At 42.1% G+C, this 20,559-nt stretch overlaps 1 protein-coding gene across 7 annotated transcripts in view; it reads right to left on the bottom strand.

Annotated features, from left to right (window-relative positions):
- Positions 1 to 4,236, bottom strand: part of ALMS1 (ALMS1 centrosome and basal body associated protein) — a 202,152-nt gene extending 197,916 nt beyond the window's left edge. For 4 of the 7 annotated variants that reach the window (XM_032352467.1, XM_032352468.1, XM_032352472.1 and 1 more), the window contains exon 1: positions 3,772 to 4,235. In XM_032352467.1, the coding sequence (XP_032208358.1) occupies positions 3,772 to 4,086 (315 nt within the window). In that variant the 5' untranslated portion in view covers positions 4,087 to 4,235. Of the gene's footprint in view, positions 1 to 3,771 lie in introns of all 7 variants that reach the window. The other 3 variants (XM_032352471.1, XM_032352470.1, XM_032352474.1) reach the window with 3 other exon arrangements.
- Between the last annotated feature and the right edge of the window lie 16,323 nt (positions 4,237 to 20,559).

The raw sequence follows: 20,559 nt of genomic DNA, 5'->3' as shown, positions 1-20,559 counted from the left end.
AGTATCAGCTGGCTTCTTTGTTGAAATTGTCAAACTGATCCTAAGATTCATAAAGAAGAGCAAGGCAACTAGAATAGCCAAAAAATTTTGAGAAAGAAGAACACAGCTGGAGGACTCACACATCCTCATTTCAAAACTTACTACACAAAGCAATGGTAATCAAAAAAGTGTACCATGACATAAAGCTGGACAGATGGATAATGGAATAGAATTGAGAGTCCAGAAATAAACCCATACATCAATGGACAACTGACCTTCAACAAGAGTGCTAAGACCATTCAATTGGAAAAAAGACTCTTCAACAAATGGTGGAGACAACTGAGTAGCAACATACAAAAAAAGTAGCATACATACATACAAACAACATACAAAAAAAGTAGCAATGTACAAAAATAACTCAAAAGTAATCAAAGATCTAAAATGTAAGAGCAAAAGCTATAAAACTCGTAAGAGAGAACATAGGGATAAATCTTTGACTTCTCATTCAGCAACAGTTTCTAAGATAGGATAAGCAACAACAACAACAAAAAGATAAATCAGACTTCATCAAAAATAAAAACTTCTGTGCTTCAAAGAACACTATCAAGTATGTGAAAGACAACCTACAGACTGGGAGAAAATATTGCAAATCAGACACCTTATGTGGAAATTTTTACTTTACACTGTGGAAAATATGAAGACTTTATAAAGAATTCTTATAACTCAACAGCAAATAGACAAATGACTGAAATAAAGATGAATAAAGGACCTGAATAGACATTTCACCAAAGAAGATATACAAACAGCCAATAAGCACAAGAAAAGATGGTCAATATCATAAGCCATCAGAGAAATGCACAGCAAAACCACAATGAGATACCACCTCATATCCACCAGGATGGCTACAATTAAAAAGTCAGATAATTATGCAGCACCTGGGTCCCTCAGTTGGTTGAGCATCTGCCTTCGACTCAGGTCATGATCTCCGGGCCTGGGATGGGGTCCTGCAATTGGCTCTCTGCTCAGCAGGGAGTCTGCTTCTCCCTCTCCTTCTGTCCCTCCCTCCACCCCGCTGGGATGCTCTCCCTCTGTCTCTCAAATAAATAAATAAAATCTTAAAAAAAAAAAAAAAAAAAGGCAGGGATGCCTGGGTGGCTCAGTTTGTTAAGTGTCTGCCTTCGGCTGAGGTCATGATCTCACAGTCCTGAGATGGAGTCCCATATATTATGGTCTATAAGCAGATAACTTACAACTTGGAATTCCCAATTCAGACTTCTGTTCTGATCTCCAAAACCAATCTTACAATCTCAACACTCATCTCAGCCAAACCCATCAACCCCTCCCTCCACTGTTCCCACCATGAACGTGGCCATACCTTGATGCTTGACGCAACCATTCATCGAATTATCTAACACCCAGACTCTACCTAATCCATTATCAGTATAATAAAAATGTTTATAGAAATGTTATAAAATGTTTATAGAAATGTTATAAAAAATGTTTACAGAACCAAAATATTTTCTTTTTTTTTTTTTTTTAAAAGAAGAACGAGAATGAGCAGGGAGGAGGGGCAGAGGTGGGAAGAAAGAGAGAAGCAGACTCCCTGCTCAGCAAGAACTCCCCCACCACCACCACACACACACACAGGGCTTAATCCCAGGACCTAGAGATCATGACCTGGGCCAAAGGCAGACGCTTAAGTGACTGAGCCATCCAGGAACCCCTACCTCCTAAATATTTCTTCAATCAGTCTACTTTTTTCTATATCCACTAACACTTTACTGTTCCAAAATATTATCATCTTTTGCCTGGCAATGCTGCAATGGCTTAATAATTAGCATCATTGACTTACTGCCACTTCTGACTCCATCCTGCTGTCAAAGCTGTCCTCTACTCTGCTACAAAGTGATCTTTCTGAAACTCAAATCTTTTTTTTTTTTTAAGATTTTATTTATTTATTTGACACAGAGACAGAAACAGTGAGAGAGGAAATACAAGCAGGGGGAGTGGGAGAGGGAGAAGCAGGCTTTCCACTGAGCAGGGAGCCTAATGTGGGGCTTGATCCCATAACCCTGGGATAATGACCTGAGGCAGGCACTTAACTAATGAGCCACCCAGGCGCCCCTCTGAAACACAAATCTTACCACTGAAAATGTTTTAAACATTTTCCAAATTTAACAATTCCATTTAAACAATTCCAAAGCTCCAGAGATAAAGCCTTTATCCGTATTAGCCTTTGGTTCCCTGGAAATGCCATGTTCTCTCCAACAGCACCTTTATATGTGACTTTCCCTCAGCTGGGAGGATTTTCTCTTCTCTGTGTCTAGTTAATTTTTGTCTTCAGATCTTAGCTTTATCAGAACTTCAGGGAAGCTTTCCCCAGCTTCACTAACAAGGTCAAATCCCCTTATGGTATACTTTCAAAGTATATTAGCACATACCAGTTTTACTTATTTATGTGGCCAACTAAATTTTGTCTGCTTTTTCTTACCTGAACACTAGAAGGGCGGAGATTTTTAAAAAAATGTTTTGGTTCACCAAGATTCCTTTGCATCCAGCCGGACAGTGTGAATGCCCATGGTGAATGCTCAATGAATTAAGCACCCACTGGAATACTTACCAAGAAAAACAGTAACTATTACTCCTTAATGATCAACCGTCTATAGCATTAAGGTCCAAAAGAACTTTCTGTGATGATGGAACTATTCTATATTTGCACTGTCCAATAATGCCACTGGTCAAGTGTGGCTACTGGACACTTAAAACATGGTTAGTACAACAAAGGCACTGAATTTTTAAACTTTATTTAATCTTAACGAAATACGATGTCAAGAGCCACGTGTGGATAGTGATGACTGTGTTGAACAGCACAGGTCTATTAAAAGTCTCTTCACTGTCTTTTCACGTGTACTTTGTTGTATTTTATTCACTCTACACAGTTTACATCTTGTCTATGGAGCAGTCCTAGACAATAAACACTAGGCTTGTTTTGGTCGCCACAACGTGCCCTGCACACAACAGAAACTTAATAAGTGTCTGATGATTTGATATTCAAACTGAATAGCAAACCTTTTTTTTTTTTCCTCCCTGAAAAGCTAATGAATTAAATGTAGTTATTTTCAAAATCGTCTTCGGGAGCCCACCATAAAACCAGCTCTTTCTCCATTGTGTACTACCTGGTGCTTTCTAGTTTTCCACACTGGAGCTGCAGCATAAACCTCCTACCTACCTCCCCTTCATTGCTACAAACAAGGTTCCGGAGAAGTCAAACAGGTGAGGAGCCTCTGGAGACTAATCATGTAGCGTCCAGAATCCACACTACTCCCTCCAGTAGAGTCCTGCCTGCCCTTCAGGCACGCTAATCTCCGGTCTTCCCAACAAGACAGTCCCTGGAGAACTACTCTCTCCCCTCGTACAAACGTTTCCCTCCAGCAGGGCACGAGGAGCCCCATCTCCTCCCCAAAGCGTTGCTTAACCACACCCACTGGGAATAGGGACGCTCGGAACAGCTGGTGTAATTCAAAAGGCCCGGGACCCACAGAGAGGGTGAAGCAAGAGAGGTCTTTGCCATAAACAATGGGAGACTTGGCGTAGTCAGCCAGAGCCTGCGCAGGAGTGGAGACCCAGGACGCGATACGGCCCCTACAAGACTTTACAAGCCCGCCTGTTATTTGCCCGGCACGGTGACCCGCAGCCGGCAGGAGGCAGCGGATCAGAGAGCGGGCTGAGCGCGCAGAGACGCCGCGTCACCCTGCCCGACGGCAGCCCCCATCTCTCCCCGACCCGGCTTACCTTCTCCGGGCCGGTCCGCTGGTCCTCCGAGTAGCGGTGCCTCGGGACCGACGACGGAGGCAAAGGCCCTACGGGATGCGCCTGCAGCCAGGCCTTGGCTTCCTCGTCTTCCTCGTCGTCCGTACTCTCCGGAGGCTGGCTCTCGTAGTTACTAAAGTCCAAGTCCAGGTACCTCCTCTCTTCTTCCTCCACCTCCTCCACCATCACCACCTCGTCCGAGTCCAGGTTTGCCCGCTCCTCCGCCTCCTCCGTCTCCTCCTCCTCCTCCTCCTCCTCCTCGAGCTCGCCGGGCCACGGTAGGTCTTCAGGCTCCATATTGGTGTCTCGCTCTAGGAGGCAGAGGAGGAGGGGGAGAGGGGAAAGGGGAGGGAGGGGAGGGGAGGAGAGCTGACTGGCGGTTGCGGCCGCGCGCAGGCGCAAAGACCACCGAGGCCTCGCGCCTCCCCCCCGCGCCGCGCGGACTGGGCGGGGCATGGAGAGAAAGCGCGCGTTGCTAAGGACGCCCCGCGGGAGAGGGCGGGGCAGGGGGCAGAGGTGTGGCGGGGGCCGGCGGGGGAGGGGCGTCGTCCTCGTCACCCGCTGGGATCTTGCTCACACTACTGAAAGCTCACAATAAACCCCGACTGGGCTCCTCTCGAGGGAGGGGAGAATTTAGTTCTCGACTGCGCCAAGCCAAGACTGAATTTTGCCCATGCACCGAGAGCAGATCAGACTCCAATACAAACCCATGATGAAACTTGCAAACTAAATTTTTAAAGATTGAGTGCCTGCTGGGCGACAGGCCTTATGATGGGCTCTTGAACCTAGCAGTGAAAGATGTCTGGGACAGTAGAGGAATTAAGAACCGGACGCGTGGTATCAGAAAAAAATAGAAGTTTCAAGCCTGACATTGCCCTTAAAGCTGCGTGACCGAGCCTCTATAAAATGATGAAGCCATCACAAAGGATGGTTGTGATAATTAAAGCAGATAACCAACGTGAAGGACTTAGTGGTAGGTATTATTCATTGATAAACTCATTAAATGCTCACAGTTCTCTGAGATGAGTATTATTACCATTTCGTATTTGAAGGAATATAATGCTCAGAAAAATAACTCGCCCAAAATCTCTGAATTACTGCCATCCCAAGTCTTTTGTAGATCCAGTTAATTGCCCTGGCCCAGAGCTATCAGCTAATAAAGGAAAAAGGACAAGTATTTGTACTGATGGTACATATACATTTTAGGTTAGTCAATGGCTTTGAAAAGCTTTAGTAACAGATTTCCTGACTATTTCAGGAACTCCTGTAAAATAAATAGCAAATTAAAGAATCTTGAGATGTTTTGCTATTACCTAAGGAGATAGCATAATTAGAGGCCAGTGAAATTCTTCATGGTATCTATCCATAATAGCAAAGATAAATTGGCAATGATATCGAACCAGCACCGCTGGGGTAATTTTTAAGGTTATTGCCAAGGATGCATGTCCTATCTGCCAATGATGCAATTCTGGCAAAACTATAAACATAGAATACAGACTGGAGCCCAAAGCCTCAGGGCTCCTAAGCAAACCTCTAAATTGACTATGAGTGCATTCAAATATAACTCTTCTTATGACAGTTGAGGCTTTTCCTTGCTGGAGAGCTATGGATGTAATGATGGAAAAAAATTCCTTGATTTTGTGTTCCTGACTTGAGAAATCCCAATGCACCTCTCCAGTAACAGGTACACACAGTGACACTGTTATTAAATAATTCTGTAAACCTTTACCATTTACTTAGAAACTCCACTATCCTTATCATTCACAAATTTCAGGAAAATTAAAGGGAACTAATGGAATTCTATAACTCATTAGCAAAATTCTCAGAAACTCTCAAATTCCCAAGGCCCAAAGTAGTTCCATTTGTCTTGATAATGATGACATCAATCTATCAAAAGACCCATAAGTTATCTCCTTCTGAGTTAATAACAGGCTCCCTTGTGTATTTGCAGTACTAGATCCTACCCTAATACAAACTGATATGACTAATTACTGCAGAGGACCCACACTGTAACTCTTATTTTATCAACAGTAAAGCAACAAAATATTTACAAAGCACCCATCTAAGCAGTTTCTGCATGACCTGAAATCTAGAGATTTGATCTTCTGAGAAAGTATCAGAAAAAAATTTCCCTTGATCCTCAATGGAAAATCCTAATCAGGCACTGTTAACAACAAACCAACAGTGAAACTCCAAAGGCATTGATCCCTGGATTCATGTTACTCAACTAAAAATGAATGCATCATTTTTTTCTGGGACACTGAATGTCTAATTCATTGGAAGATCTCAAACCAAAGATTCTTAGGAATTATCCTGAAGCTGCGGACTACAGAAATGGATAGCTTATGCCCATTACAACAGAACAAGATTAATTTTCTGGTTCTTCAGCATCCTTTACCCTACCACTAAATCTTGCCTATTATGTTTTTGGACAGCCTTTATTAACTACAAAATGATTTCTCTATATGATCTCCCTCACCTTCCTACTATTACCTTTGACTCCCTATGCTCTTCTGCCACTTAAGAAAAAACAATTTTTTTCTTTTTTTTATTTTTTTTTATAAACATATAATATATTATTAGCCCCAGGGGTACAGGTCTGTGAATCATCAGGTTTACAGACTTCACAGCACACACCATAACACATACCCTCCCCAATGTCTATAACCCCACCACCCTCTCCCTACCCCGCCAACCCTCAGTTTGTTTTGTGAGATTATGAGTCTCTTATGGTTTGTCTCCCTCCCGATCCCATCTTGTTTCATTTATTCTTTTCCTACCCCCCAAACCTCCCATGCTGCATCTCCACTTCCTCATATCAGGGAGATCATATGGTAGTTAAGAAAAAACAATTTTAAAAAAGAAAGAAAGGGGCATGTGGGTGGGTCAGTTAAGTGTCTGCCTTCAGCTCAGCTCACAATCCCAGGATCCTGAATCAAGCCCATGGCTTGGCTGAGCAGAGAGCATGCTTCTCCACCGCCACCCCCCCCAAGTAAAAGCATAAATAAAATTCAAAAGAAAAAAAAGGAAAAGAAAAGGAGAGGAAAGGAAAACAATGATCTCTAGTGTGTTTTTCTCAAATCTTAGCTACTGCTCTTAATTTAATAGCTGAAATGTGTAAATCTTTTCAGCAACTTCCACATTCAAAGTTGACAGTCTGAAAGACAAACCTGATGTTTCCTGACTATGAGCCCTCCAGAGAATAAATTGGAGTTCTCCTTCAATTACACCGTCCTTTACACAAATGGCTGTATCCTTGAGTTACACTGATACAGTTCTACATCTTTTCACCCATTCTCCTTAGGAACCAAAACACAAGAGAGGACCTGGAGGACCTGATAGAGAAAAGGAAATCAATAAGGAACTAACACGGGGCACCTGGGTGGCTCAGTGGGTTAAAGCCTCTGCCTTCAGCTCAGGTCATGATCCCAGGGTCCTGGGATCAAGCCCCGCATTGGGCTCTCTGCTCAGCGGGGAGCCTGCTTCCTCCTCTCTCTCTGCCTGCTTCTCTGCCTACTTGTGATCTCTGTCTGTCAAATAAATAAATAAAATATTAAAAAAATAAAAATAAATAAGGAACTAACAACAGTATTTCAGATGATGAATGATGGGATGCAGATTGTGGTGTGGAGATAGGAGAGGACAGATGCAAAAGGTACCTGGAGATCACATTGATAGGACCTGGTGACTGGGTGTAGGTAGGAGATATAGAAGGAAAGAGGAAGATAAATCCCTCGTTTTCATTTGGGCAGCTGAGCTGATCAAGGAAATACAGAAGTAGAAACATGCAGGTCTTTAGGGAAAGGTCATCAGTTCAATTCTTAACATATTGAGTTTCAGTTGCCTAAAAATATCCAGTTAAGGATGTTCAGGTAACAGTTGTAGACACAGGGCTGGGACTTAGGGAAGAGGGAGGTGTAGGTTGGTGACAACAAGCACATAGGTGTTAGAGAAAGTCACAACTCAGTATAAAAGATAAATGGGCCAAGGATGGAACCCTGAATAATAGGCACATTCCAAAAGAGGAAGAGGAGAGCACAGACTGAGAAGAAACTACTAGAGAGATAGGAAGAGAACACAAAGTGGTAATACAGAGAGGGAAAATCAAGTACAGTTGACTCTGAAACAACCAGGTCTGAATGGCACAGATCCATTTATACACAGATTTTGGGGGGGGGGGTAATTATAGTACAGTACTATAAAAGTATTTTCTTTTCTTTAAATTTTCTTGATAACACTTTTTTTTTAAAGATTTTGTTTATTTGTTAGATTGAGAGAGACAGATAGAGAGTGAGCACAAGCAGGGGGAACAGCAGGCAGAGAGAGAAGCAGATTCCTGTTGAGCAGGGAGCCTGATGCAGGCCATCCCAGGAGGCTGAGATCATGACCTGAACTGAAGGCAGACCCATAAACAACTGAGTTACCCAGGCATCCCTTAATACTTTCTATGCTTCACCTTACTTCAGTGTAAGAACACAATACATGATATACAAAACATACAAAATATGTATTAATTTTTTAAGATTTTATTAATTTATTTGTCAGAGAGGGAGTACAAGCAGGGAGAGTGGCAGGCAAAGCAGGCAAGGGAGAAGCAGGCTCCCAGCTGACCAAGGAGCCTGATATGGTACTCGATCCCAGGATACTCAGCCAACTGAGAAACCCAGGTGTCCCCAAAATATGTGTTAATTGACTAGGTTATCAGTAAGACTTCTTCTGATCAACAGTAGGCCATTAGTAGTTAAGTTTTTGTGGAGTCAAGTCATATAAATTTTCAACTGTGTGGTAGGTAGTTCCCTAATCCCTGCACTGTTCAAGGGTCAGCTATAGTTTTAAGATGGAAGAGGCCAAAAGCATCAAATGCAACAGAAAGACAAAATAACTAAAAAGCATCTAATGAAATTGGCATTAAGGAATTATTGGTAACTTTCACAAGAAATTATTTTGCTGGAATGGTGGGAACAGACTCCAGGTGCAACAGTTGGGAAATGATTGGGGGTGAGGAAGGTGAGACATTGAGTGTAGAGAGGATTTTGGTCATGAAAAGAAAAAAAAAAGGATAAGTTAGTGCCTAGAACAGGAAAGGAACCATGACAAGAGTTTTGTTTTGGTTTTCAATATGGAAGACAATTGAGTTTATTACTATGCCGAGAAGATTGACCCAAAGGAAAGAAAGACATTGAAGCTAGAAAACAAAAAGATAATTGATAAAAGCAGAGAGGATGACAGGGGATTCAAGTGGAAGGAGTATCCTCCAAAAATATGGCTTTCTCATAGAGGAGAGAAAAGACAGATATTAATAAAGATCTTTTACTCAGGCAAGTGGAGCAAGATGTTGACAGAATTCATGTTTCTTGGCTTTTAATCATGGTAATCAAAATGCGGTCTGCAGACCATCTTCATTAGAATCACCTGAGGTATATGTTTATGAAGAATCCCAGCTGCTATCACCCAGAGAATAAGGTTTAGGAAGTTTGGGTTGGTGCCCAAGAATCTGATCTTTAAACGAGCTCTTATACCCGCCCCCCCACCCCCCCGCAGACCCTCAAGTAATGCAGATGCCCCATAATTGTTGAGAACCACTCCTTTCTTTTCTCTGTGAAATATCAAGGACAATACAATGCTTCCCAATCAACTACAGAAAATCTTCCCTCTGCCTGCCACCTAGCAGCCAAGACATGGACACGTGGCCTAGTTTGACACCCGTGTATGCTCCCATATATGACTTTGACTCTTAAGGGAGTGAAACAGAATTCAGTACTGTACTTCTCAAAAGCATAGTCTGGGGACTAGAAGCATCACCTGAGAACTTCTTAGAGGTGTGAACTCTCAGGCCCCATTCAGACCTACCAAACCTGTACTTTAACAAGACCCCCAGATGGCTCAGAGGCACATTAAACCACAAAATGCAAGAAATCTCAAGAAGTTCTTGTCTCCCTGACCTGCAAGGTAAAGAAATGGGTTGCATTGGGGGACCTAGGTGGCTCAGTCGGTTAAGCAGCTAACTCTTGATTTTGGCTCAGTTATGACGTCAGGGTAATGAGATCAAACCCCATGTCAGGCTCCTCGCTCAGCTCTAGTCAGCTTAAGATTCTCTCTCTCTCTCTCTCTGCCCTTCTCTCCACTCATGCTCCCTCTCACTCAAATAAAGAAATAAAACTTTTAAAAAAATTTTTTAGAGATTTTATTTATTTATTTGACAGAGATCACAAGTAGGCAGAGAGGCAGGCAGAAGAGGGGGAAGCAAACTCCCCACTGAGCAGAGAGCCCGAAGCGGGGTCGATCCCAGAACCCTGGGATCATGACCAGAGCCAAAGGCAGAGGCTTTAATCCACTGAGCCACCCAAGCACCCCAAGAAATAAAAATTTTTTTAAAAAAGAGAGTTCAGCAGTAGCAACAGACAATAGAACACGTAGCATGACTTCAGTCGTGGGTTCTGTTCTCCAGTGTTCCTTGGTTCTTGCCTTTACTGGTCATCTACTCATATTAATGCAGGTAACACCAAACAATCACAAAATCTCAGCAACCCACAATAAAAAGTGCTGTTTCTCGCTCATTTACCAGCTGGTCGTCTGGAGATATCGGTTTCAAGCTGCAGTGCATGAGTTGGCTGGGGTGACTTAAGTCCACAAGTCTTTCATTATTTGGGGACCAGCCCATTACTCCAAGAATGCTCCTTCCATGAGGGAGATAGGAAGCTCTCAAAGGTGAGTGGAAACACAAATGCCTCTTAAGGCAACAGTCACACTCTCACTTTCTCCCACACATCACTGCCCAAAGCACACCACATGGCTAAATTCAACATCCCATATCTCCTATAGAAGTTGACAGAAGGGCGCCTGGGTGGCTCAGTGGGTTAAGCTGCTGCCTTCGGCTCAGGTCATGATCTCAGGGTCCTGGGATCGAGTCCCGCATCGGTCTCTCTGCTCGGCAGGGAGCCTGCTTCCCTCTCTCTCTCTGCCTGCCTCTCCGACTACTTGTGATTTCTCTCTGTCAAATAAATAAATAAAATCTTTAAAAAAAAAAAAAGAAGTTGACAGAAGACAGGAAATAAATACCACCCCTTTTTGAAGCCTGGTTTCCAGCTTTCCCACTGGTTCTATGAGTCTCACAATATCCTTCTAGTAGGTTCCTTTTCTGCTGAAGTTAGCCAGCATCAGTTTCTGTCACTTGAAAACAAAACCTGTCACTGATCCACAGAAGGAAGTGTAGGCCAGATAGGGAAGAAGGTAGACAGCCCCAGGATGTAGCTGTCAGCCTCAGAGAAAAAGCACCGAAAGACTATATGCACAAGACGGTTAGATGAATAAAACGATAAATGGAGAAATTGAAGGTCTTGACTAGAGACCGAAATATTGCAATTGTAAAGGTCCAAGATGTAGGAGTTTAAAATGTCCGAGCTATGGCTACAGCAGAAAGTTCCTGAAACAAGTCTCCTCATGTATTTATTTAAAATCCCCTGGGATTGAAGCAGCTGAATGATAAAGAAGGTGAGTTGGGTGCCACATTCTTTCTGCACATTATCCAGATAAGCCACAAGGAGGGCCATATGGACATCAAAGGGACAGGAGGGGGGCTCCTGGGTGGCTCAGTCCTGTAGAGCAGCTGAGTTTTGATCTCAGTTCAAGTCACAATCTCTGGGTCCTGGTATAGAACTCTGTGTCAAGTTCTGTGCTCAAGTGGGAGTTGACTTGAGATTCTCTCTCCCTCTCCCTCCCACTCACTCCCTTTCTCTCTCTCTCTCAAATAAATAAATAAAATATTTTTTTAAAAGGAGAGCAGCAGTACCTGAGTGGCTCAGTCAGTTAAGCGTCTGCCTTCAGCCCAGATTATGATCCCAGGATCCTGGGATCTAGCCCTGTGTCTTTTCCCTCTGCCTGCCACTGCCCTATTTGTGCATGTGCTCTCTCTTTCTCTGTCATATAAATAGATAAATTTTTGGAAGGGAAGACCAAGGCTTGTTGAGCATCAAACACTATGATGGGTATTTAAGATTTTATTTATTTATTTGATAGAGAAAGACACAGCAATAGAGGGAACACAAGCAGAAGGAGTGAGAGAGGGAGAAGCAGGCTTCCTGCTGAGCAGAGAGCCCAATGTTGAGCTTGATCCCAGAACCCTGGGATCATGCGCTGAGCGGGAAGGCAGATGCTTAACGACTGAGCCACCCAGGTACCCCTATGATGGATATTTTTTAATAATTCCCTCTTCTAATCTTCACAGCAATTCAGAAAAGCATTTTACAGATGAGGATATCAAGGTTCAGATAAGTTAAATAATTTTCTCAATATAACCCATCCAGTGAGATGGGGCGCAATGTAGCTCTAAGCCCGATTTGTCTGACGACATGGTCCATGACCTTCCTGTTGAACCATACAGTGTGGAAGCTCCCAGGGGGGCAGCAGGAGCAGGCACAGCACAAGTCCTAACCTTGTTGTAAGTGGAACATGGGAAACTGTCAACTTCCCTTGCAGAAGCTGCAAGGACAGCTGTAACCTCGGGAGCAAGCTAGGTGTCAGTTAAGGATTGGTTGAGGTAAGAGGCTGTGAGGCAGGGAAGTTTGTCTACAATTTTAGCACAGGTTTGGAGGAACGAGGTCAACATTTCAGGACAAGCCAAAGAAGAGTTTTTTAAAAATCTTTCAAAATATATTTATTTGACAGAGAGAGCGTGAGAGAGCACAAGCAGGTAGAGAAGCAGAGGGAGAGGGAGAAACAGGCTCCCCACTGAGCAAGGTCCAATTCAGGGCTCTCTGGAATCATGACCTGAGCCAAAAGCAGACACTTAACCAACTGAGCCACCCAGGCGCTCCTAGCCATAGGAGACTTGCAGAAATACACAGATGAAAGCCCTGCAGCCAGGGAAGATTAGAAGAGCTTGCATTCTTGTATGTGGCTGGAGATGAAACTTCAAGATATGGCACTAGTTTCCATGACAGACCATTCTCTACAGGGGAAAAAGAGTGATTGATCCAGTTAAAAAATTAGAGTATTTCGGGGCGCCTGGGTGGCTCAGTGGATTAAGCCGCTGCCTTCGGCTCAGGTCATGATCTCAGTGTCCTGGGATCGAGCCCCACATCGGGCTCTTTGCTCAGCGGGAGCCTGCTTCTCTCTCTCTCTCTCTGCCTGACTCTCCACCGACTTGTGATCTCTCTGTCAAATAAATAAATAAAATCTTTAAAAAAAAAATTAGAGTATTTCATGTCTTTATTCAAAGTTCTGCAAGGACTTTCAATCTCATGCAGAATAAAATCCAAAATCCTAATTAACCATGGTCTACAAGAGCCTACCTGATCTGGCCCCTACCCAGATCCCTCCAGATCTAAACTCCTGCCCATCTTTCTTGCTCACCCATTTGAGCCATGCTGGCCTCCTCACTGTTCCTTAATATGCAAGCCCACTCCCACCTAAGAGCCCGAGCATCTGCTGTTCCCAGGGCCTGGAACACACTTCCACCAAATCTGCTTGCTTTTTCAGAGACCCCTTCTCTGATAACCCGATATACTCACCAAAGCTTTCTTTCACTTCTTGCAACTTCTTGCCACTCAACATTTATTTGTTTGCTTATTGTCTCCCCCTGCTAGGATACAAGCTGCACAAGAGAATAGATTCCATCTGTTTTGCACACCACTCTGTGCCTAGTGCCAAAAACAGCATCTGACATATACAGTGGTTCTTGGTAAACATTGTTGAACGAAGTCAATGGAGATTGCATTGAACTGGCTGGTCAAAAGATTCTGAATAGAACTTCAGTATAAATTTGGTTTTGCTGGAACTGATAAAGATGTCTGCCTACCAGAGAACATTTAATTTCCTTTTCCAGTTGGCGTCTGGAAGTTGACTATAACTTGTAGGTGACGTCTGGTGGCAAACTCTCCCTTAGGATGAGTCATTTCCACTGATGGTTAGATCAATCCACTAATAACTTCATTTTCATGGTGCTTTTATATTCAGAAGAAGAAATTACAAAAGTTAGTATATGGCATATGTAGACACAAATTTTGTTTTATAGATGCATATGTTTGTCTCTGTGTGTATACGTATAAAAGAAATTTATATATAATAAACCAGCAAGGATAACTGGGAATATGTAAAACATTTCTATTCCTGTGAGTACAAAATTTCTGTCTCAACTCATGGATCACCTTGATGGTTGCTTCACTGTTACTCCTCTAACTGGGTCTTTCACAAACTTTATATAATATCTCAATTGGTCACAGATACTTCAAGCACCACTGGATACTTTGGGTCATAAGAGCTAGATGCCAGAGAAGTTCCAACAAGCTGAAGTTTTTTCTTATTCTGGACTTGAATCAAATCATGTAACCCTTCCAGGTTACTTTGTCAAGGGGTTGGAGTACAGGTTACTCAGTAAATGTGACGTTGTCTCAAAAATCCAGAATGAGGGGCGCCTGGGGTGCTCAGTGGGTTGAGCCTCTGCCTTTGGCTCAGGTCATGGTCCCAGGGTTCTGGGATCGAGCCCTGTATCAGGCTCTCTGCTCAGCGGGGAGCCTAATTCCCCCTCCCTCTCTCTGCCTGCCTCTCTGCCTACTTGTGATCTCTGTCTGTCAAATATATAAATAAAATCTTTTTTAAAAATCCAGAATGATCTGCTATATATCATATCTTTTTCTTAAAGGTACAGATGAAAGATGGGTTATTTTTGTCATTGTTGTTGTTTGTTTTTCTGGCTACTTATTTTTTAATTTTGAAGGTAACAACTCCACATGCCCCAGGCCATTGGATCCCCAGACACTTCCCTGAAGTGATACCTTGGAATTTTTGTGAGATTCCCCAGCCACTTTCTAGTATGTACATATTTTATCAGAGAACTAAGGATAATTGCTACATCTTGCTCACTAGTTGTATCAGAAAGGATGTCATCAATTTATCGGAGCAAAGTAATATCCAATAGGATGGTGAGTAAACATAAAGACCAAATTATGATCCAATGCTAAACTTAAGTAGCGCCGAGCCAAGAGAATATACAATTGACCTGCAGGTGAAAGCAATTTCCTCTTCAAGTCTCTGCTTATTGGGCGATAGAAAAAAGATCAATAGCAGCCTACGGTATCAGGGGCTGAGATGATTTTTCCTCCAGGAAAGAGATCCCATTTGAATCAGCAGCTACAATTGAAGTTACCATTTGATTAAGCTTATCATTATCCAAAAACATTACCCAAAAAGGTGATCTCCAGGAACTTCCATTTGGTCCTTTCTACCATAATAGACAGGGTTTCATAGGTCAGAGAGCAAGGTATATGTGTAATCTTCTACCAGAAGCTAAATATTTCCACTCCAGTTATAAACTCAGGAACTAAGAAAGTAAAGACAGGATGGGTTTGAAGATCCACTGGACCTCTACGAGGAGAATGATAGCCAAATCTTCATCTCCTAGCTCTTCCAGGCCCCATCCTGACTGATAGACCACAGTGGAATTCAGATTCCTTAGGGATTCATTCTGGCTCAGAGCCAGTAACTAATAATTCCTGGGAGGTCTGGATATATTTTTTTCTTTCCTCAGGGTAAGTTACCATGGTAAATAAGGACAAGTCTTTCCAGGGAAGTCTAGGAATAAGTTATCACATGGTCCTTCTTCAAGTGTTCCTGATCTCTCCTTCCATCAAGGGGCCCTGGGACACTGAACTGACTCAGAAATGGGAAAAACGTAAGAGGCCATGACTCTTTATTGTGATGGCTTAAGTTAGGATTCTTTCTGTACACCTAAAGTTTTTTTTTTTTTTCCCCAGTTATACGGTTTAAATAGAACCTTAATGGACTGCCTGTTTTGGCCCTGAGTATCCCATGTTAGCCACCATCAAAATTTCCTATAGGTCAAACTATTCTGATTACCATTCTAGCCCCGCTACCTTTTACGGTAGCCATGCTCACCTCTGTTGGGTAAGTGCCACTCTATAGCCTCCACCATTCTGGGATATGATTATCTCCACTGAAATCAGGAAGTACATTACAGTAACAGAATATCCCCCCTCATCTCACTCTACAGGGGACAACTATCTGTACCTTGTGAAAATATAGGGCTCTTCTCATTAGTATATTTTTCTATGCCATAATGAGGGAAATGTTTTCTGAGCCTTCTTGGCTCAGGAAAGGGGTGAGTGAATGATAAATCCACATTTAATAAATCTACTCAAAACTTCCAAACTAGGGGCGCCTGGGTGGCTCAGTGGGTTAAAGCCTCTGCCTTTGGCTCAGGTCATGATCCCAGGGTCCTGGGATCGAGCCTCGCATCGGGTTCTCTGCTTAGCAGGGAGCCTGCTTCCTCCTCTCTCTCTGCCTACTTGTGATCTCTGTCTGTCAAATAAATAAAATCTTAAAAAAAAAAAAAAAACAACTTCCAAACTACTAAAGTCTCTGGATTTTTCTATATCATATCAAAGAGTTTCTGGTATCTCAACTTCATATGTCAGACTCCACAACAGGCTTCCAACAGCTGACCAAGGAGATAGATCCTCTAAAACTAAGCAAATTTAGGCCATGGTAAAATTGTGTCCTTAATCTCTTGAACTCCATGCCCACATATTTTATCCATGTCCTATTGAAATAAATTAGCAAAATGTTGCAGTTCTTTTACTAAGTAATGTCTGATTTTAATTGATCCCTTGGGACATAATGTGACTCATATGTCTGGATGTAATGAGAAGGAGATGGGGTATGAGGAGAACTGGCATCCACTTGCAAGGCAACTTTCTCATGTGAAGTCATAAGAAGGGCTTCAAGCAACAGCCAAAGGCAAGGAGTCAGTATTCCTTTGCTATCAAAATGGGCTCAATGAGGTTTGAGATGCTTGGTATCAGCCAGATCCCGAATTTCCCCATTCCAAATTTCATGTTACCATTCTTTCCCATTCCATGCCCTAACTTTTACCTAAAAGATTAGACAAGGCTGTGGGTTCAACCTATGTTAATCCAGCAGTCCAATGAACCTCAGCCATATGAGACCACATGAAGAGATTCTTTTAGGGCAGTCACAGGAACTCCGTGGTTCTCTAACCACACCTTAAGGCAAGAATTTAAAACCCTGAGACTTCCATTTTCTTTCTTTAAGCACAGTTAAAAATAGCCAGACTCAGCCACAGCCTTTATATTCCGTATGCCCTTCACACAGCCTATCACAATAACCAGTTTGATCACTAAGGCATTGTCTTCAATATGGACTGCACTCCATGTAACCACAGATGACAGTTAAAGTAATTGCTCACCCCTGGGCACCATGCGCCATGCCAGCAACCCATCTTCTGATGTTAAACAGATCGTCACAGCTTTCAACTACAACCAGGTCAGACGAACAATCCCACCTCTCCATCTTATTAAGGTACTACTGCCTGCAATCACAACCAGCACTGGTCAGAGTTGTTTGTTTTAGCCTACAGATTTTACTTCAGCATGTTTCAATTGAGTGATTTATTATAGAATATTATCTATAAGAATAGACAAGAAATTGGCATGATAACACAGCCAGGAGAAACAGTCAGCCTCACCATGGAAGGTCCCAAGGGAAAGCCTGCAGTTACCACTACCTTTTATCGACATGTATGAGGCTAGGGACAAGAGAGCAGGAAGGATCACCAATATAGCTTCCCCCCAAAGAATCAAATATTCCCACCGCCTGATACTTCCTATATCATTCACTTCTAGCATCTAATACTGCAGAGGCGTATTTACTTGGGTGAATTGTTCAAAGCCTGGGATTTTGTTGTTTTAATTTTCCATCCTCTCTCTTATGGGAAAGTAGGCTAGAAGTGAGAAATGGATATTGAATGACTCAGTCTTCATTCCTCCAACAATCAGGAACACTTTTTGCCCAGAAAATATACTCCTGGAAGTCTATCTCACAGAAACAAAAGCACTCACATGTGAAGATCTATGTAAGAAGGCTTATTACAGATACTTTTGTAAGCAACAAAAATCCATAAACAAAGAAAAGGCCCAACACAAAGAACATGGTTGAATTCATTACAGTCCATGTAGATCTCTGAGCGCTATTATTTTTTTTTAAGATTTTTATTTATTTGGCAGATAGAAATGACAAGTAGGCAGAGAAGCAGGCAGAGAGAGAGGGGGAAGCAGGCTCCCCGCTGAGCAGAGAGTCTGATGTGGGACTCGATCCCAGGACCCTGAGACCATGACCCGAGCCGAAGGCAGCAGCTCAACCCACTGAGCCACCCAGCATTCTTCAAGGTGACCGGGAGGGATTTCCTCAGGATGATTTTGACTGAGATAAATAAGATAAAGACAAATGTATATTATGTGATCTTGTTTTTGCTTAGAAAACTAAAAGAAACTGTTCATATAATGCATATGTATGTATGATCATATGACTATAATAAAAACCATAGAAGAAATAGGCATCAGGTTTAGAACATAGGTTATCTGGGGAGATATAGAGTGATACATGTGTGACGGAAGGGAGAACTATACCAAGGGAAGAAGAAAAGAAAAAAAATCTACATTTGAAAATTGTGGGATGGATTCTGGGAAGGGGGCCTCAGCAGCACCAGCAAAGATACTCAATCTCAACAAGTTTTCACTTAAAAAACAGCAGAACATCTAGATAGCAAAGCCAAAGCACGTGGACAATATTCATAGCTAAGCTTTGGATTTGCCAGATTCGGCAAATGAAAATGCAGAATTCCCAATGAAATTTGAATTTCAGATAAACAATGAATAATTTTTTTAGTATAAGTATGTCCCAAATATGGCATAAAAATAAACAGACGAGACCTGAATGGGGGAGGGGAACTGTGCCAGAAAAATCCCAGAAAGCAAGCCACCATGTTTTTGAACACTATACGAAAACAACAGAAGAGGGAGCTCTACGAAATTAGAAAAGCTTTTCTGAGCTCCTTTTTTTTTAAGTCCCTGAAAACTAATTTCACGCAAAAATAAGAAAGAGAATAGTATCAAGGTCAAATCCCACACAAAATTACTACAAGAAAAAAGAGAATACGGAGCAGAATAACATCCCAGAAGACAAAGCATGCCAAAAATACCTGCCCACAAAACATGTAAAAATCGTAAATTACTATTTCAAAATGAATATCATGAAGAAAATAATAGAAAAAAACACACACACACAGGGGTGCCTGGGTAGTTCAGTTGGTTAAGCATCCAACTCCTGATCTCAGCTCAGGTCTCCATCTCAGGGTGGTGAGTTCAAGCCCCTCGTTGGGCTCCACAATAACCATGGAGCATACACTAAAAAGCCCAATCTTAATCAGAATTAGAAAAATTCAGAAATGGGGGCATATGGGTGGCTCAGAGGGTTAAGCCTTTGTCTTCGGCTTAGGTCATGAGCCCAGAGTCCTGGAATGGAGCCCTGCATCGGGCTCTCTGCTCAGCAAGGAGCCTGCTTCCCTCTCTCTCTGTCTGCCTGATGCTCTACCTACTTGTGATCTCTCTTTCTCAAATAAATAAATAAAATTCTTTAAAATTAAAAAAAAAGAAAAATTCAGAAATGAGGTGATGGAATTCAATAAAGAACAAGAATCAAAAGGAAGAATCATTTCAGAAATGAAGGCAAAATTACAAAGAATAAACAATGGACGAATGGATAAGGAAGATGTGGTCCATATACACTATGGAGTATTATGCCTCCATCAGAAAGGATGAATACCCAACTTTTGTAGCAACATGGACGGGACTGGAAGAGATTATGCTGAGTGAAATAAGTCAAGCAGAGAGAGTCAATTATCATATGGTTTCACTTATTTGTGGAGCATAACAAATAGCATGGAGGACATGAGGAGTTAGGAGAAGGGAGTGGCGGGAAATTGGAAGGGGAGGTGAACCATGAGAGACTACGGACTCTGAAAAACAATCTGAGGAGTTTGAAGTGGTTGCGGGGTGGGAGGTTGGGGGAACCAGGTGGTGGGTGTTAGAGAGGGCACGGATTGCATGGAGCACTGGGTGTGGTACAAAAACAATGAATACTATTATGCTAAAAATTAAAAAAAAAAAAAGAATAAACAAGCAAGTCAATGCAACTGAAGAAAAATAGAAAGTGAAGAAGAAAAAAATTGAAGACCAACAAGAAAGGAAGAGAAATAAAAAGGAAAGAAGGAAGGTAGAGGAGCTCAAACACACAGGTAATAGGAATGCTTAAGGGAGAAAACCAAAGCAAGGACATAGAAAAAATGCTACACCCTATGGATTAAAAATGAAACAAAACAAACAGCAAAAAACAAACAAACAAAATTTTCCTAAAAATAAAAAAGACTTAAAACTGCATATTGAAAGAGCATATCATATAGCTGAGATTATTGACCTAGAACAACCAAGACCCCAACATATTCTAGTAAAATTATTGGTCTTAAAAGAAAAAATTAGGGGCACCTGGCTGGCTCAGTGGGTTAAAGCCTCTGCCTTTGGCTCAGGTCATGATCCCAGGGTCCTGGGATCGAGCCCCGCATCGGGCTCTCTGTTCAGCGGAGAGCCTGCTTCCTCCTCTCTCTTTGCCTGCCTCTCTGCGTACTTGTGATCTCTATCAAATAAATAAATAAAATCTTTTTTAAAATATTAAAAGTCTTTGACATCTAGAAAAAAAACAACATGTGACTTTTAAGGAAAAGAAAATTAGATTATCATCAAAATTTTTTTAATTTTATTTTTTAATTTAAATTCAATTAATTAACATATAATACATTATTAGTCTCAGAGGCAGAGTTCAATGATTCATCAGTCTTATGTAATACCCAGTGTTCATTACATCATGTGTAATTAGTGCCCATCACTAAGTTACCCCATTCCC

The sequence above is a fragment of the Mustela erminea genome, chromosome 7 (assembly GCF_009829155.1).
Source record: "Mustela erminea isolate mMusErm1 chromosome 7, mMusErm1.Pri, whole genome shotgun sequence".
Lineage (NCBI taxonomy): Eukaryota > Metazoa > Chordata > Mammalia > Carnivora > Mustelidae > Mustela > Mustela erminea.
This window is presented reverse-complemented; position numbering and strand designations above follow the sequence as displayed.